The sequence below is a fragment of the Thalassophryne amazonica genome, chromosome 16 (genome assembly GCF_902500255.1).
Source record: "Thalassophryne amazonica chromosome 16, fThaAma1.1, whole genome shotgun sequence".
Classification (NCBI taxonomy): domain Eukaryota; kingdom Metazoa; phylum Chordata; class Actinopteri; order Batrachoidiformes; family Batrachoididae; genus Thalassophryne; species Thalassophryne amazonica.
The window spans coordinates 32192552-32212946 of record NC_047118.1 but is presented as its reverse complement, the minus strand read 5'-3'; the positions used below and the strand labels follow the sequence as shown (position 1 = coordinate 32212946).

Genomic DNA, 20395 nt, shown 5'->3' with positions numbered 1-20395 from the left:
AGCTAAAATTCTTGCTCTGGTGGTCTGACTTCTGTCTGACTCTTGTAGAGAAGAATAATCAGAAGTCACAAAAGCTGGAGTTTTAAACCTAACCAGACCCCTCCTACCGAGAGGCAGACTGCTATAGGCTAGTGACTAAACAATAGCTCTAATTAGCACCTATTGTGCTCTAGTTAGCACCCTCCTAATGACAGGGCAGCTGTCCCTCCTAATGATGGGACGGACTGTCTCCTTATGGCTCCCTTGACGACTCTGCTGATGACGTGAATGACTCATTACCATGAACAAAAGACTGAAACTGCTTTGACCTGAGTACCCCATTGTAAACAGGGGATAAAGTGTATCTCAGACCCCCTCCCTGGTTAAGACTGGGTTTCAAACGTTTCACAAAGAATGCCTCCTTGATCCCTCTCTCAAACCATTTCTTCTCTCTGGCTAATATTTTAACTTCCTTGTCCTCAAACGTGTGGTTAGTGTCTTTAAGGTGGAGATGAACTGCAGACTGAGGTCCACTGGCGCCCTCTCTGCGGTGCTGGTATAGCCTTTTGTGTAACGACTGCTTAGTCTCACCTATGTAGTGTTCATGACAGTTTTCCTGACATCTGATAGAATACACTACATTGCTCTGTTTGTAACTAGGGATTCTGTCCTTAGGGTGAACTAATTTCTGTCTCAAGGTGTTAACCGGTTTAAAGTAAACTGGGATTTTGTGCTGTCTGAAGATCCTCTGTAGTTTTTCCCCTACTCCTGCTAAATAAGGGAGAGACACTCCTCTTTTTCTTGTATCCGTCTCCTGTCTCTTTGTTTTCTGGGACTTCTGCACTTTGTCCAGGGACCATCGTGGGTACCCACATACTGTGAGGGCTTTCCGGACAAGTTGTTGTTCTTTAGCCCTTCCCTCTGCAGTTGTGGGCACCTACCTAGCTTAGGAAGCTGTTAGCTGAGGAAGCTAGGAAGCTGAGTTAGCTGAGGAAGCTTCTGCGATTTGAAGCGAAACGTCCTCGCATCAAGCAACCCAGTCCAGTCGAAGATTCAAGCTTCTCTGCTATATTTTGCATGTGTGCCACATCCTAATGTTGCATTCCAGACCAAGTACAAAGATGGGACTTCCTATGACTGACCTCAAAGTGTGGCCTCATAACAAATCTAAACAACTAACAAAATAACTAGATGAAATGTAATATTCTGATATTATTTACATCTATGCTGCCTCACTTTATTCGGTTAAGAGCTGTAAATGCCATACTGAAAAAAGTGAAACTTGGATCAACTTTTAAAAAAATAATTTATTACACCAGTTATTTTTCTCAGACTATATTTATCATGTTAGGTTTGGTTTGCTTGACGCAAATGACAATTTTTAAAGTTACTTCTTTTCAGTATATAAACAAGTAGCTTGCAACACTGGTGACATAGTTTGACATCAGTCTACAGTTAATTTGTCTGTTATTTGCAATATTTTTTGTTGGAATTGTAGGAGGATTCTTTGGACCAACTTAATAAAGTGCCTCACTTGGTTACATTCAAATCAATTTGTTTGATCTAAATGATTGTAGCAAGTAATATTTACACCGACTTGCTGATTTAACTTGGAATAACTTAATTAATAATAGTCCTACCAACTGAAGCAATTTAATTAGGTTTTCTCTTTTTTCCAACACTCAAAAAACTGATGCATTGGATGAACTCCATTCAAATATGAGCAGGGTTTCCATCTAATAAATATATGTAGCCCCAACTCAAATAAAGCACATCCATGCAAGGTAATTTAATTTAATTTATTTGGGACTACATATATTTGTTAGATGGAAATCCTGCCAGTAACTGAATGGAGTTCATCCATTGAGTCATTTGTTTGAGTGAAAAGCTGACTCATTAGATTGGATTCCATCGAATAAATATATGTAGCCCCAACTCAAATAAAGCACATCCATGCAAGGTAATTGAATTTAATTTATTTGGGACTACATATATTTATTAGATGGAAATCCTGCACAAAATTGAATGGAGTTCATCCAGTGAGTCATTTGTTTGAGTGAAAAGCTGACTCATTGGACTGGATTCTATCAAATAAATATATATAGTCCCAACTAAATTAAAGTACATTATCTTGCATGGATGTTTTATTTGAGTTGGGGCTACATATATTAGATGGAAATTCTGCACAAAATTGAACTGAGTTCATCCAGTGTCATCGGAGCAATGTTTCAGTGAACTCCAGACAGAAACGTTTTGTTTTCAGATTGAAGTGCCATTCTGATAGTTTTTAAGTAGAATGCTGAAAATTCTTGGATTTCTGAGTTTATGGGGTGCAGCACTTGGGTACTGAGAGCTGTTTGAGGGAGTGATGCGGAATAGTTGAATCAACCTCCTGTTCTTTTGGTTACTGGGCTTATTTTTTTTTCTCTTTCTTTTTTTTTCCTAGCTGGAGTATACAACACTGATGGTGTAAGTAGCAACGCGCGTGCACATACACACACACACACACACACACACAAAGGCGCATAGATCTGTGTAGGGATGAGGTTTGTCTGTGATCTCCTTGGGTGCTTGTAGGGTAATAGGGCCTGTTCTTCATACATTGCTTAAATGATCCAAGATAAACTGCCTGATCCACAAAGATGGACAGATCATTGGATGGACAGGCATTGATTAGACAAGCTGGATTCTGTCATCAAAGATAGGTGCACACACACCACTGGTTATTGACTAGGGTATTGATTCCAAAAGTGCAGGAAGTGGCCCGATGGTGCTCTGTGAAGGTGCTGCTGGGTTGGGAGGTGATTTTCTTTTTTTTCTTTCTTTTTTTAAGTCTTTCAGTTGCAGTTTTCTAATAAAGTTTGGAATGAGATAAAACAAAATATTTTTTTGCCTCGGCCAAGGAGGTAATGCTTTCACTGGCGTCTGTTTGTTTGTATGTCTGTATGTTTGTATGTCTGTATGTTTTTGTTTGCCTTTTAGCAGGATAACTCAAAAAGTAATGAACAGATTTCAATTAAATTTGGTGAGCAGATAGATATTGTTCCAGGAGAAAATTCTGAATATATTCTGGAAGTGAGGTCTAGAAGAATGTTAGGCACATAGCAACATTTATCTCAAAAAGTTGTCAGAGGATGTTAATGACATTTGGTGAACACATAGATAATATTCTAGAACATGAGGGGAATTATTTTGAATTTGATATGGAACATATTTTCCAGAACATATGTGGCCTTGGTGGAGGTATGTGCTGTTTGAATGTCTTCTTGTTTTGAAAGTGTAATCACAAGCTATGAAACAAAGCCAAGGAATGATGTTATTCTTCATTTATCTGACCTGGTTTAACATATTATATATGTGGATTCTGGTGGGCCCCAGAGGATTTTCAGATTTCAAAATGAGCCATAAACATAATAAATTTGGAAATGGCTGAACAAGGGCATGCTATTACAAAATTACAAAACTGTCCAAATACTTATAGATGTGACTGTTCTCAAAAATTTCTTATCATTTAACTGTTCATAACTCATACAAACACGCAGACATCTGTGTGATGTTTCTTTCTTTTCTCTATCTCAAAGAATTTTTTTTTCCCCTTCCGGCAGGAATCAGTTGAATACGTCCAGCTGAATCATGATACGGACCCCAACGGGGACCAGGAGATCCACGGTGAGCACGGTGTCCAAGAGGACCACGTGGCTGACAATGAGAACATTCCTGATGCTGACACTGCAACCAATGGAGAATGAAAACAAGCTTCAAAAAATATTTCAAAACTACTGTCCCACTGTACCAACAAAAAAAAAGAAACGAAACGATGTCTATTTCATTCACATCGTCAGTCCATCTGTGGCCGTTGCGTCACATCTCAAGAATCACCAGTTTGTATGGTCTTAATTTTCAAATTATTTCCAAGATGCAAGGATCTCTTGGCTGTACGTAATGGAACACTTTTTTAAGAAACTGAAGTGTTGCTATGGTAACACAAAAAAAACTTACTGCTCAGAAATCAGTTCTCATCAATATTGCAGCGGATAACTGAAACAATCCTTCAAATGGTGATGCAAGCACCAAATTCAGCACAAATACTCCTTAGACATTACCCTTTAAAAAAAAAACAGACTGACGGCTCAGTGCACACGACGTGTCACATTAAAAACACAGAGACCACTGCCAAGACAGGTACTACACTACCTACATACACAATTACATAACAAATAATAACAAAAAAAAATGATCACATAACAGAGTGACACTTTGGTGTGTGTGCTGAACTGACAGGGGGTGTGGCCGCCAACAGCAGCAGCTGTTGAGATCTGTTGTTCTGGATGTCCAGATGGGGAACACATACTGTTCTGACAGACATGAACTAACAACTGTCCACTGTGACGCATGTGTATCTGCTTGTTGTCCTCACGTGGACATACATAAAAGCATGTATCGCTGTTGCGACCAGCTGCAGCCAGCGAGCGCACAGTGCGCACATTGACAAGCTGTCCCAGCTGAAATGGACAATCAGATCATAACACACAGTGGGCGATCCAAATGTCACGTCCCACACGTGAGCTCTGTTCCACATGACGCAGTGTCTCTCCTGCAGTGCGCCATCCACAGGACACACGTCAGGCCAGAAATGCACGCGGGACCAGCTGGACATGCCAGGCCAGCAGATGTGGACATAATAAGAGTACACTGCTTCATTCAGTCATGTCATGACTGTATGTCTGTGACCATGGGTCATCTGCAGAGGAACAGACAGTTCATACTTGTAATGTCTGCTCGAAAAGAACGATTCAATAAAATGCGCCGTTTTTTTATGGTCTGTGGTTTTTTTGTTTGTTTTTTTTCCTCCACAGCAGAGGCGTGATATGATGCAACACATTCCACAACAGGGGCAATTACAGCACTTTTTCGCCGTAATTAAAGACTTCATCTACATCATCTGATTTCTATTATTTTTTTAATATGTTTATCTCCTTGTTGATTTTAGGCATGGTTATGGGACAGTGATGATACCGCAGTGGTAAAGTTTCCATCTGTTAATCAGAGCTTTTGTTGATTGCAGGTTAGAATCCTGTGGTGGCATGTATGCCCCCCACAGTAACTGCGCAGTGTCATTCCACATGCTCCAGCTGATTGCACTCCGTTCCCGCTGGGACAGTTTCGTGCACTTGTTCACGCCTGCCCGACTGTGTGTCCCTCCCGACGTCGGCTCGATGTTTTCGTGGTTCGCTCACTCAGGCTGTTTTGCTGTGATTCCTACTTATTCGTGCTATGTGTGAAAGAGCCCTTAAAGTTGTCCCAGTTTTGGAAAAAGTGTTGCAAATTATTGGCCAAGTTTATAGGATTAATAAATGGAATAGTTTTGACTGTGTTGAATGTTTGGTCTCCAAAGTAAAGTTCAAACAATGTCGACATCCATTGGATTCTATGACGTCACATATGTTACCCTGTAATATGATGACTAAGGATGACACATGGTGCAAACTATTCCTTTTTAAAACCCTGTTAACTCAACCAGTAATTTGCATCACTTTTTTACCAAAACTGAAGCAACTTTAACTTTTGACCCCTGTACAAAGTGAAATTAAACTTTGTCACCATTCTTGCTGTTTTACCCCATAACTCCTGAACATTCAGTCATAGATAGCCCAAAGGATACCTTTTTGGACTATGTATAGTCGAGTATACATATTTAAATAATGTGGTATAGTTTTCAATGTGATTGGAGCATTTTTAAATTTTGACCCCTGTGTAATTCCTTAACTGACCCCTACCTGGCTGCCTATTGGAAATTTAAGTGGCAAGTTTGTTTTTTGTTTTTTTTTCCTCAAAAGAGAAATGTCTAAAGGGTATTTGTGCAAAATTTGGTGCTTGCATCACCATTTGAAGGATTCCTCTGTATAAGAATAGAGAGGAAATTTTGAGGTTAAATTATTCAGTGATCTTTCATTTTTCTCCAATGAAACTTTTTTCCCTCCTGAAAATGACCAGAAACATGTTTTTGCCTTTGAGCCTGCTGAAATGGCTCCTGATTGTGTGTTAATAACCAGCCATTTAGGCTAGAGAGGAAATTCTGGGCAGAAATTATTTAGAATTTATTCAGAAGTTGTATTTTCCTGGAATATGATTCTTGTTTCCACCTTTGACTCTGATTCAATCGTCCCTCACTGGATTTCAGAAACTGGTCAACAGAATGTGAAGAATCAGGGTTGAGAAACTGTCAGTTTGTGGTTGCATAGAACCGACCTTAAAAATATACAACCTGTCCAAAAACCGTTCTGTTTGTTTATTGCTTGTTTGTGAGGGGGAGGGACACTGATGTACTGTACCAATTAATGCACTGTCAGAAACATGTGGCTTATTTCTTTCCTTATTTTTATTTTTAAATGCATCTGGAATTTTTTAATGTGATAAAACCTGTTAACATCCACCAGATCACCAGCAGTCCCTTCAACCTGAGTTCATGTGCAAACACTAAAACATCTCTGCAAGGCAAGAGACACATGTAACACATGTTTATGAATACCACACAAACTGGTATCTTAAGTGACCTTTAAAAACAGATTGCACTGAGTTGTGCTTTTGGTATTTCTCTTTCATGTTTGTTGATGATGATGATGCCCCTATTTTATATAGTTATTATTATTATAAGTTTCTTATGAAAATAAGAAACTTATTATGAAAATACGTTTCTTGGATTGACAGTCGATCATGAGCTTTGTTGGAAACCTCATATAAATAATGTAAAATCTAAAATGTCAAAAACTATTGCTATACTTTAGAAAGTAAAGGATGTCCTTAACAAAAAGTCACTATACATACTTTATTGTTCATTACTACTTCCATATATTACTTATTGTCTAGAGATATGGGGTAATACATATAAAACTAACACTCTATTTTTAGGATGCAAAAAAAGCTATAAGAATTGTTAATGGATCAAATTACAGGGAATCAACTAATGCTTTGTTTATTGACAGTAATGTCCTCAAATTGTATGATTTAGTGGAATTTAAAATGGCACAGATAATGTATAAAGTACACAATAATTTACTTTGCCGCAATATTCAGTAGCTGTTTGAAATCAGAGAGAGCCGATACAAAAAATCTAAGCTATGAACAAATATAAAGCAAAGATGTGTTTCTGTAAGAGGTGTTAATTTATGGAATAGCTGTAACAATGAATTAAAAAAGTGTACTTAATTTTCATTATTTAAAAACATGTTTAAAACTAAAATATTACAGAAATATATAAATCAAGTATGAAGAATGATAATGTAATTAATGGAACTTTTGGTTGTATTATTATTATGAAATTGTATTTATTTATATATTAATTTTTCTAAAGTGCTTCAGGTTTTTTTCTTTTTTGCTCTTATATTTCATATTACCTTGTTGAATTTGTTTTTGTAAAAAGGTTAGGCATAATAAGCATGAGCTTCAGCCTATAACTTTTTGATTAGCATCATCCCTTGTTGAAATGTTTTTTTGTTGATTATGTGTATGTATGTATATATGTAATTGTATTTCATTTGGGGGGTTGAATGCTAATCAAATAAAAAGATTTCATCATCATCATCATCATCATCATAAGGCAGGGGTGGTGGCCAAGCAGTTAAGGGTGCTTGTTTGCAGTGTGGAAGGTTGCTGATTCAAACCTCACCTTTGCCTGTTCTCCCTGTAATGCGGAGGTGTCAGGAAGGACATCCAGTGTAAAATTTGTGCCAAATCAACATGCAGATCCACCTCGGATCTGCTGTGGCAACAAGGGAGCATCCAAAGGGATTTATTGCTATTAAATACAATTATAATGGTAAAAGCTATATAAAATAGAGATTATTATTTTATTATTATTATTATTATTATTATTATTATTATTATAGTTTCAATTATCAAATGCATCTGTCAATTATCATCATCAATCATGCATAGTGTCAATTATTATAGTGTCAAACTTTGTACAAATGACAGAATTGACATTAATGGAGTTATTCTATCGGTATTAATGTTATTTATACATCAAAACCATAAGTCAGCATGACTTTATTTTCCAAGACCTCCGCCTGACCTGAATGTTGTGGTTGATAAAGAGCTGGCTTTATAGCTGCTCTCAGAGTGCCTCTGTACTGGAAGCTGTGTAGTAAACAAGAGCTTCCAGCAAGGGCAGAATGTTCAAAGACAAAAGTGTGGCCTCATTGTTTGGGTTTGTTGTCACTTTTAATATTGCTATAAGCTATTGTGGTGTTAAAACTCAAATTCAGTTTATTAGTAGTTGCAAATGTACCAGAGACAGTATTGGAATTTATTGGTTATCTGTAACTTCTGATACATTTTTGGGTGGTTTATTGTTTTATTTTTATCAAAGATAACTTTTCAGTTATCTGATTATCTGTTATTGAAGTTTATTTTTTGGTTATCTGTGCCCACCACTGAAATTGTATAAATTGCACTTGTTTCTAAACTTGGTGCCAACTCATTTTTCGGAAATTTTAAAAAGTTTACTGACAATTGGTACAAATTTAATGACTCCTTTGTCACATGTTCAAGACTAATACACTTTTTTTTATTGGGCATATGTTATTAAAGCAGAGATAACTCAAAAACATTAAAAGCCCATAAAGGTGTGTCAGTGTTCCACTCTGCACATCAACTGTTGGAAGACGTGAGGCATTTTGGAAACACAATCGCAACAGAATCTCTGTGACAAAACTCTCCAGGTACAAGTTGAAAGAACACAAAACATTTTCTGTTTAAACCATTAGAGGGCAGATTTGAGGGGATGCTGCATGGAAACTTGGTGCCCTGTGGCTGTGAGCTCGTTTAATATGAGAGGGGTTGTGTTGTCACAACACTAGCTGATAACAGTTTGACTTTGCATGGAATGATGCTGGCGTGAATGACATAACGATAATTTAATTAAAGTCTCCATGCAGTAGGCTCTTGTTAACTCGGAGTGTTTTAAAGCGAGACAAAGGTTCAGGCATGGCCTCAGACATTGTGCAATATTAATTCAGATTTGAGTTGACCTTTTACATCACAGGCCTACTGCCCACAATGTAACAGCACTGACGCATTTGACATTTCCATAACCTGCAGTTTTAAAATGATGTCATAAACTCCACTTTGACAGTTTTTATAACCCAAATTAGAAACAAAAATTGGGACAATATCGCAAATGCAAGTTTTAAACAAGAGCAATTCAAAACTTCTGACATGCCCTAATATCTATCGGTGGTGCAAATTTGGTGAGAATCCATGAAATAGTTTTTACATAATCCTTCAAAGCCTATATAAGGGTGATTCCTAGACTACGGGCACTTATTATGTCCTTTGATCATATTGTATGAAAAACAGAAAAAAGGGGAAATGTCACACTTTTATAGTTATCTTTACAATGAAAGTGTGTTAAGAAATTTGTTCTAGTAGTCTATGATGACTTTTTCACCTTTTCTCAGCATCATTATATGCAAATACGAGGGCTGTCCATAAAGTATAGGTCCTTTTTATTTTTTTCAAAAACTATATGGATTTCATTCATATGTTTTTACATCAGACATGCATGAACCCTCGTGCGCATGCGTGAGTTTTTCCACGCCTGTTGGTGACGTCATTCGCCTGTGAGCACTCCTTGTGGGAGGAGTCGTCCAGCCCCTCGTCGGAATTCCTTTGTCTGAGAAGTTGCTGAGAGACTGGCGCTTTGTTTGATCAAAATTTTTTTTAAACCTGTGAGACACATCGAAGTGGACACGGTTCGAAAAATTAAGCTGGTTTTCAGTGAAAATTTTAACGGCTGATGAGAGATTTTGAGGTGACACTGTCGCTTTAAGGACTTCCCACGGTGCGAGACGTCGCACAGCGCTCTCAGGCGGCGTCATCAGCCTGTTTCAAGCTGAAAACCTCCACATTTCAGGCTCTATTGATCCAGGACGTCGTGAGAGAACAGAGAAGTTTCAGAAGAAGTCGGTTTCAGCATTTTATCCGGATATTCCACTGTTAAAGGAGATTTTTTTAATGAAAGACGTGCGGACGGGTCCGCGCATCGGGACGCAGCCGGCGCGGAGCGGCGGCACAGGAAAAACACCTCCGTGTTGATAACCATTTGTAAAATCCAGGTGGCTTTTGATGGCTTTCAGTGGAGTGAGTATATGAGAAATTGTTTAACAGCTGGACATGTTCCAACTTGTCCTTAAGGCTTCCAACAGAGGTGTTTTTCCTGTGGCGGAGCTGAATCCGACTTCTTCTGAAACTTCTCTGTTCTCTCACGACGTCCAGGATCAATAGAGCCTGAAATGTGGAGGTTTTCAGCTTGAAACAGGCTGACGACGGCGCCTGAGAGCGCTGTGCGACGTCTCGCACTGTGGGAAGTCCTTAAAGCGACAGTGTCACCTCAAAATCTCTCATCAGCCATTAAAATTTTCACTGAAAACCAGCTTAATTTTTCGAACCATGTCCACTTCGATGTGTCTCACAGGTTTAGAAAAAATTTTGATCAAACAAAGCGCCAGTCTCTCAGCAACTTCTCAGACAAAGGAATTCCGACGAGGGGCTGGACGACTCCTCCCACAAGGAGCGCTCACAGGCGAATGACGTCACCGACAGGCGTGGAAAAACTCACGCATGCGCACGAGGGTTCAAGCATGTCTGACGTAAAACATATGAATGAAATCCATATAGTTTTTGAAAAAAATAAAAAGGACCTATACGTTATGGACAGACCTTGTATTGCCGTTTTGTGCTTGTCCCACACCCAGACTTTTGATCTTCAATGATAAAAATGAATGATAAAGAAATGTTTTTTCTAATGTTTTAAAATATCTCTGAATAAAATATCAGTAAAATAATCCAGACATAATTGGGGTATTCAATGTCATACAACTGTTGTGATTTTTTTAAACAAAATGTAATTGTCCCACACTATTGCCGTAATTTCCACCACAACACTGTAATGTCCCTTTAAACAGTTTGTATGAAAGATTGCTTGGGTAGTTCCTATGGAGATAAACAGTGACATCAGGGCACATGTATATAGCGCCAAATCACAACAAACAGTTGCCCCAAGGCGCTTTATATTGTAAGGCAATGGTGTGGTGGAAATTACATTTACAAGGCCAATAGTGCCCGTAGTTAAAGAATCACCCATAAAGTGAAATGTTGATCCAGAATCTGTTCCAAAAAATTTGGAATGGGAGCAACATGTAGTGACCCTGTGTGAAAACAAGGGAACAGCTGAAGGGTCTTACTAATAAGGTAACTCTTTTGAAACATGATGTTATTTCAGAACAGCACAGTGGCATCGGCTCACAGCGTGAAGGTCCCAGGTTCTTTTCCTCCTGGTCGTTGCTGTTATGTGTGGAGTTTACAGCTGGGTCCAGGGTGTATCCCACATCATTCCCAATGACCTGAAACTGGAATAAGCAATTTTCGAAAATGGATGGATTGATGAATATTATTTCAACAAGTGATGTCAACAGGTACAAAGGCAGTATCCACAAAAGGCTGAGGAGCAAAGATGGACAGATCATCTGCAGTTTGTCAGATGCACGAGGAAAGGTTTCAAAACATCATTCCTCAAAGAAAGATGGGGAGGGATTTCCATATTTTACAGAGCCCTACATGAACTTGTGATATGTGTAACAGAAGGTTACATGTTATTTTAGACAATATTTTTGTCGTTTCCACATTCCATGTTATTATAACTCCAACACTTTGACGGTGTTTATCACAAAATCCAAGCTGCGAAAAGTGAATAAAAAGTATTTTGCACAATGTCACCCCTTTAGTGTGTTGTGCTTTTCATCCTAAATATAATTTGAATGTCATAAGTGCACAGCCATAATTACTGAATTCCTGGAAGCTGCCACTTTAAATATACAATGAGGTCCATGTGTTTGGACACTGACCAAATTTCTGTGCTTGTAGCTGTCTGCTGCTTCTGTAACACGTAACATACTCTAGATCTTTTACGGGAAACCACACATAAAAACGTACACTGTAGAAGTGATTTGGATGGAAATGCCTTCACACTGAAGACACTGACTGTCTGCACTATAATCTTATATTCACTATTTACATCAATAAAGTACCTGCTGCAACATCTATGAATGAATTTCTGTGCTCTGATAATTGAATTATGTCACACAGCCTGCTCAGGGTCTTTCATGGATGTTGTTTCCATGTTAACCTTACCCCGTTAGCATCCTGTTATGTGACATTAGTGATTTTTCATGCTAATGTTAGCACATAGCATTGTGTTATGTCATGCCCGATAGCATTGCATCGTGTGACACGAGCAAGTTTTAATGCTAATGTTAGCACATAGTATCACATATGTGACACCCATTAGTATTCATAAACATCAAATAATGTGATCATTATGTGACACTAGCAAATTTTCATGCTAGCATTAGCTCATTAGCATGTCATTGTGTGACTTTTCAAGACACATGAAGGATTAAATCTGTTGTGAACCACTTTTTTAAGGTGGTCCTCTCACTCAGGTCCTCAGCCACCAAAAATATGTGTTTTTAAAGCACAGTATAAATCCTGTTACTCACAATGGAGACATCAACTGGCAAATTAGCATTAAGGCAATTATGAAACATTACATAACAGGGGCAGATTGGGGGGGCACCACTGTTTTTTCTTGGACCCCCCCCCAAAAAGAAATCCCTCTATTCAGCTACAAGTGACTCACCTATACATTTATACCAGACCATGATTCAGCAGAGGTGTTCACTTTTTTTTAGCCACAGACATTTCAGATGTTTTCTGTTGCTTCTCATCATTACATCATAGCATCACATTTAAGACTGTACAATACAAGTTGAAATGAATAAAAACAGGTTAGGAAGTATATTTTTTCTGTGATGTATTTTGTGGTAAAATATGCAACAAAATGCAGGAAATTGAGATAAGATCAACTTTATTTATCCCGAAGGAAATTATTTTGTCAGAGTACAGAAACAGTAAACAGTGTTTTTGTTGTTTTTACAATAAGTACAACAAATTCATGCTAAATGACTAGAAGACATTTGCACAAGATGTTCATGTTGCGCATAACTCTGAGTAACTGAATAACTGTTCATTATGTATTCATACTGTAGAAAGGGGAGGAATTATTATTGCCACAGGCAAGAAAAACCTCTTGTGGCATTCTGTGGTGCACCTCGGTGGTCTCAGTCTAAGGGCACCTAAACCCTAACCCTTTCACAAATCCACTCTCCCCCCCCCCCCCCCCCCCCCCACCCCGCCCTTTACAAAATCCTAGATCTGCCCCTGCATAAAGACTTAATTACAGTAAGGACACAGTGCTGCAACACAGTGATCATAATAAAGTAAATTTATCAACTTATATTTCATGAATTCTATAACTGAAGAAACTTAATAAAATAGTTGGTTGTTGTTATTTGGGGGATTTTATACTTCATGTTGTGCCCTGTTGTGCCCTGCCATGTAGCCCTGATGTTGTGGCGTAACATCACCGGGTGTTCTTTGCACGCTTCATATGGTAGAACCCCGACACGTTACATCATCAAACTGAGCTCTGGATTACATCTGTGGGCAACCGTGATCTTTACACACCAGTTAGTCACGGTTATAGACCATGACCTTTCAGGAAGCATATCAGTGTAAGTGAGAACGGGCGTTTCATAAAATTGTTTTGACTGCAGTTTGTTTCGCAAGATGTACGTTTTGACCAGTGATGGAGCTGTTCTGTCCCCACATCTCAGCTATCAGCTCTGTCAGGGGAAACGTAAGCAATTTATGGCCACCGTGAAGCTTGTGAGATCATGTATCCTCACACTTAAATTCTTAGAGTACCTTAGAATTACCACCATCAGCAGGGGCATTAATGCTACAAGGTGCACTAGCTAACTAAATGGGTGTCAACTCTCATATGATAACTGTAAAGGGTCGAGACGCGTCTTCAGGCCCTCTCTGCTGCTGTACGTGTGTTGTGCATGTCACCTGATCCAGCCGCTCCTGTATGTGGAGCACAACTCCTGGTCTACTATTGGGCGCTGTGCTAAAATTAGCATATTGACCCCTATGAAATGTGTTCTGAGAATATCTTTTCCTCAGCTTGGCTTTCTGGGGGCCGGTGCTGTTTGTGATGTTCAAAGACAGCAATGATGTCATCATGGAGACTTCACTGTCCTTTCATTCATTCATATTCTACACTGATTATTCCAATTATGGATCACAGGGGAGCTGGAGCCTATCCCGGCAGTCACAGGGCGAGAGGCATGGTTCACCCTGGACAGGACTCCAGTCCGTTCACTCACACCCACGGTACATTTAAAGTGCCCAATTCACTTCATCTGCATGTCTCTGGAAGTGGGAGGAAGTTGGCGCACCCGACGCAAACATGGGGAAAATGTGCAAACTCCACAGGAGGGAAGTGATCCCAGGATCTTCTCAATGTGAGGCAACAGTGCCAACCACAAAACCACCATTTGGTACTATATCGCTTCCCATAATCCCACCGGCGGCCTCCTGCGCTTCCCAGAATGCACCATGGTGCCAGCAGAGTTCTGCCGTCTCACAGCCAGTGGTGGGCACAGCTAACCAAAAATTTAGCTTCAATAACCGTTAATCCACTAACTGAAAAGTTAACTTTTATAAAGCTGAACCGATAAATGCCTAAAACATTTCACAGCAGTTACAGCTAAAAGCTGAACTGATAACTGAATGGTGCCATTCAGTAGATGGCAGTGTGAATACCAATTGCCACACATTCGCTAAAAGTGCTGAATTACTTAAACAGAATTTTCAGTTTTCAAATTGCCTTTTTTTTTTACAAATGAATAAAAATGAAATATTTACAAATGCAGATTTATTTGTAAAAACCAACACGCACGTTACAATAACTTGTGTGTTGGTTTTTACATATACCGACCAACCACTGATGACAGGAAACTAATTTTCCCATAATGCATTTCAGCATGTGTATCTGTAAATGCTAAAACCTTCAAAATTAGTGCATCACTATAAACCAATACATATAGCTGATATTTTCACTTTGTAAAATGACAGAGGCAACATTAATTTCAATAACTTGTTCAGAATCAGTTTGTTTAAAATTTTAACCATAAGTCAAAACTGTCTTGCTGTGCATGACTCCTGTAATACGTCTGTATGGAGGTGAAAACAAATGATCCCCCCCCCCCCCCCTTCTCTCTGGTAGCTAGCTAGCTCTCCTCTGCTGGCAGAGGATTGAGCTCTAGTGGTTAAGGCGTTGAGCTTGAGACCAGAAGATCCTCACTTCAAATCCAGCCTGACTGGAAAATCACTAAGGCCCATTGGGCAAGGTCTTTAATCCCCTATTGCTCCCAGTGTGTAGTGAGTGCTTTGTATGGCAGCACCCTCACGTCGGGGTGAATGTGAGGCATTATTTGTAAAGCGCTTTGAGCATCTGATGCAGATGGAAAAGCACTATATAAATGCAGTCCATTTACCTCTCATAGCTGTCTGTCTGCTACAAAACCAGTAACAGGCAGACACAAAAATGTAACTGTTAAGCTTAATTCACTATGCCCACAAAAATATGTTAGCGGTCTAAAAGTTATTGGAACTAAATTTAGTGGAAGTCAGTTGGTCCGCTGATGGTTTTCAATGTTAGCTGAAAAGCTAATCCGCTAACAAAAAAGTTAGCTTTGTTAACTAGAGGTTAGCAGATTAGCAGAACCATGCCCACCACTGCTCATAGCACATGTAAACAATGACTAGCGAAGATGGGGATTGCGTTGATCCATCGAGTTCACAGGTGATTATGATGACGACACGTTCTCCCAAGTTGAGATGGTTATCTAGAGGAGGTGTAGCACCTGTGATGGACTTCTGTCGTGCCCCGATGATGTCTTGTTGTCCATATTTTACGAGGTTTGTTTACATTGTACCCTGAACCAGAACTCTGCTGAAACTTACCTCTTGCATGAGTCACGGACTGCAAGACAGCACAAGATTCATGACTGCGAAACAGTGAATACACAGAAAAAAGAGAATAGTTGAACCAACTTAAAGGAATTGTTTCAATTGGTAACACCTAAATGAATTAAGTTGTTTGAACTTAAGTTTGTAAATTAGATCTAACTTACTAATTTAAGTTTTAAAAAATAATTTATTCAGGTGTTACCAATTGAAAAAAGTTGGTTCTTTTTCCAGTGAAGCCTGATGGGTCTAGGCAGAGGAATGCGCATCACTGAGCGCCCCTCTGTCTTCCAGTGGGTTTTAAGATGCTTGTGGTAGAACATGAAGTTGCTGTTCGTTCCCAAACCTGCTAACTGGTTGGTTGTCCATGTTTTTGTTTCTGCAGATGTTATTTATATGATGCAGTTTGGTGTTTTGGTTCAGCACCTTCGCTTCACAGCACAAAGGTGCTGGGTTTGAACCCAAGGCTTTTCAGTAGGATATGATCTTCCCTTGTGTGGTTTCTCTAATGTGTCCAAAGACATGCGGATGGGGTGAATTTCTTGTCCAGAGGTGTCCGAAATGTAAAGTTGGGGGTTGCTTCTTTGCATTTTCAGTGTTTAAAAGCAGAATCATTTTCTGAAGCAATGGCTTCTCTTTTTCGTTTCATATTACTGAATTGTATTCTGAAACATTGACTCATCACTGTTCACTTGATGTCACTATTATAATATATTTTTCTGAAGCAGCAGATTAATTCCGTTTTGAGCACTTCAAACCTTTTTGTTAACCATTTTGTAAATAAACTGCATCATTGGTTGTGTCAAACATTTTGAAACACTGAATCTGAAACATTTGATGTATTTATGTTTATACCTTATCAAATTAGCAAAATACTTTACCGAACCAAAGAATTATCAATGCTCGGAATATGTCACCATCATGGTATTTTAGTTAGTTTCAAGCACTTCAAACTTTTGAATAATTGTCTGGCGCAATTTTTATCTAATATTTTGAAAATTTCAAAACTGTGATTCATTTTCTGAAGCCATTTGTTTTTGTAAGGTTTGTTGTTGTTATTTTTACCATGTCAAATTTGTTATTTTTTTCCACAACTGTAAGTTGTGCTTGTCAAGAGATTGCTGTCCTTCTGTCCATTCTTCTGTCCATAAATCCTTACATACAGCAACACCTTCCATTTCCTAAAACTCAACAATCGCAAAACTCTCAAAATTTTAATTTTTACACATTAATACTGAGAGGTCAAAGCTCTGCCTACCAAAAAAAGTCATGCATGTATGACATTTCTAAATGTCTTTTTGGGTTTTCAAGTACAAAATATACCAGAAACCCTGAAATGCTCACATCGTCCACTAGATGGCGACAAAAGCTGCTCAAATATGCCACGACGTTTTGACATTTGAGAAGTTAACTTTTGGCGAAAATAAGAAACTGGCAGACAAAAATCATCTTACAGTTGTGTCCCTGCTGTTATGGGCAATTTGTTTTCTGAACCAAATCATCAGTGTCTGCTAGGTGTCATGATCATGGTATTTTGAGCAGTTAGTTTCAAACACTTAAAACTTTTGAATTATTGTCTGAAGCAATTCTTTTCTTGAACATTTTGAGAGTTAAAAACTGTAAATTGTTTTCTGAATTTAGTTGTTTTTTTGTTTTGTTTTGTTTTTTTTACCATCTCAAATGGGTGAATTACTTTTGAACCATCACCGTCTGGTACGCTCCTTCCACTGCTAAGGACAGGAGCAGACTCCAGTGTATCATTCACTCAGCAAAGAAGGTGATTGACTGCAGCCTGCCATCCCTACAGGACCTGTACACCTCCAGGGCCCTGAGGCGAGCAAGGAAGGTTGTGGCTGATGCCTCTCACCCGGGACACAAACTTTTTTGTCACCCTTCCCTCTGGCAGATGGCTGAGATCCATCAGAACTAAAATCTTAAGACACAAAAGCAGTAGTACAGGTTGACCATCCCTGCACTGAAAGGTACTGTACACCAATTTAACGGTTTAACTGTATAACAGTTATGTTATATTTATTTCACAGTGACTATTGTTTTGACTGTTTGACTCTTATACTTCATACAGAAGTGTTTTTCCTTTTCTTTTTTTGTTGTTTATGCACCAACAACCCCAGATCAAATTTCTTGTATGAGAACTTACTTGGAAATAAAATTGATTCTGATTCTGAATCCTTGATGTCCAGATGTTTTACTGTAGTTTGAGCATTTTCAACCGCTGAATTATTTTCTAAAGTAGTTGTTTACTGTTTTGCATGTTTCAAAACATTTTATTTTTTAAGCATTTCAAAACAGTGACTTATCTGAAGTAATTCATTCATTTGGTTCAAAGTACCAAAAAAAGCTTTGATTCAGTGTGTGTGGGGGGGGGGTTTTAACCTGAAATCCACTCCCTCTAGGTGCGCCTGTGGTTACACTGGTTGACTCACCACAGACATGTCTAACAAAGTGTCAGGATGTTTGCTGATATAATGCTCAACTCAGACGCAAGACTGCCTCAGATTCAAACACCTATGATACAATCAAAGCTTGCTTGGGAAGCAGGTGGCCACTGTGTGCAAGTGTTCCACTCTGTCACCATCCTTCATGTGTTAAGGTTAGATTTATTGTGTCCACCTGTTTGATATTTTAGTGAGTTAAGCTTTCTGAAATCCAGAAAATGAAGTGATTATAACCTTGTGTAACCAGGTCACAATGAGGTCACAACACACAGGGGGGTGGTGAAGGTCAGTGTGCTCACCTCCTGATCGCTGATCCCACACGAGACTGAAACACACAACCCCACTGTGACACGCAGCTTCGACAAATCAAACACATACACTCAACAAAAATATAAAGGCAACACTTTTGGTTTTGCTCCCATTTTGTATGAGATGAACTCAAAGATCTAAAACTTTTTCCACATACACAATATCACCATTTCCCTCAAATATTGTTCACAAACCAGTCTAAATCTGTGATAGTGAGCACTTCTCCTTTGCTGTGATAATCCATCCCACCTCACAGGTGTGCCATATCAAGATAACTGATTAGACACCATGATTAGTGCTCAGGTGTGCCTTAGACTGTCCACAATAAAAGGCCACTCTGAAAGGTGCAGTTTTGTTTTATTGGGGGGGGATACAAGTCAGTATCTGGTGTGACCACCATTTGCCTCATGCAGTGCAACACATCTCCTTCGCATAGAGTTGATCAGGTTGTCAATTGTGGCCTGTGGAATGTTGGTCCACTCCTCTTCAATGGCTGTGCGAAGTTGCTGGATATTGGCAGGAACTGGTTTTGTTATTGGAACCGCTTTCTGGTTATTTTAGTGCTGGGTTCCGTCAGACGCAGGTCCGCTCCTCAACCCGCGTCGACACATAACACAGGAACTGGTACACACTGTCGTATACGCCGGTCCAGAGCATCCCAAACATGCTCAATGGGTGACATGTCCGGTGAGTATGCCGGCCATGCAAGAACTGGGACATTTTCAGCTTCCAAGAATTGTGTACAGATCCTTGCAACATGGGGCTGCGCATTATCCTGCTGCAACATGAGGTGATGTTCTTGGATGTATGGCACAACAATGGGCCTCAGGATCTCGTCACGGTATCTCTGTGCATTCAAAATGCCATCAATAAAATGCACCTGTGTTCTTCGTCCATAACAGATGCCTGCCCATACCATAACCCCACCGCCACCATGGACCACTCGATCCACAACACTGACATCAGAAAACCGCTCACCCACACGATGCCACACACGCTGTCTGCCATCTGCCCTGAACAGTGTGAACCGGGATTCATCCGTGAAGAGAACACCTCTCCAACGTGCCAAATGCCAGCGAATGTGAGCATTTGCCCACTCAAGTCGGTTACGACGACGAACTGGAGTCAGGTCGAGACCCCGATGAGGACGACGAGCATGCAGATGAGCTTCCCTGAGACGGTTTCTGACAGTCTGTGCAGAAATTCTTTGGTTATGCAAACCGACTGTTTCAGCAGCTGTCCGAGTGGCTGGTCTCAGACGATCTTGGAGGTGAACATGCTGGATGTGGAGGTCCTGGGCTAGTGTGGTTACACATGGTCTGCGGTTGTGAGGCTGGTTGGATGTACTGCCAAATTCTCTGAAACGCCTTTGGAGACGGCTTATGGTAGAGAAATGAACATTCAATACACGAGCAACAGCTCTGGTTGACATTCCTGCTGTCAGCATGCCAATTGCACGCTCCCTCAAATCTTGCGACATCTGTGGCATTGTGCTGTGTGATAAAACTGCACCTTTCAGAGTGACCTTTTATTGTGGGCAGTCTAAGGCACACCTGTGCACTAATCATGGTGTCTAATCAGCATCTTGATATGGCACACCTGTGAGGTGGGATGGATTATCTCAGCAAAGGAGAAGTGCTCACTATCACAGATTTAGACTGGTTTGTGAACAATATTTGAGGGAAATGGTGATATTGTGTATGTGGAAAAAGTTTTAG

General features: G+C 39.5%; 1 protein-coding gene across 2 annotated transcripts in view; it reads left to right on the top strand.

The window, feature by feature from the left end:
* The window catches only part of pecam1 (platelet/endothelial cell adhesion molecule 1), a 29373-nt gene extending 25585 nt beyond the window's left edge, over positions 1-3788 (top strand). The window contains exons 14-15 of one of the 2 annotated variants that reach the window (XM_034190609.1): positions 2426-2448; positions 3582-3788. In XM_034190609.1, coding sequence (XP_034046500.1) covers positions 2426-2448; positions 3582-3728 — 170 coding nt within the window. In that variant the 3' untranslated portion in view covers positions 3729-3788. The remainder of the gene's footprint in view (positions 1-2425; positions 2449-3581) is intronic. The other variant, XM_034190610.1, reaches the window with a different exon arrangement.
* Positions 3789-20395: the final 16607 nt, after the last annotated feature.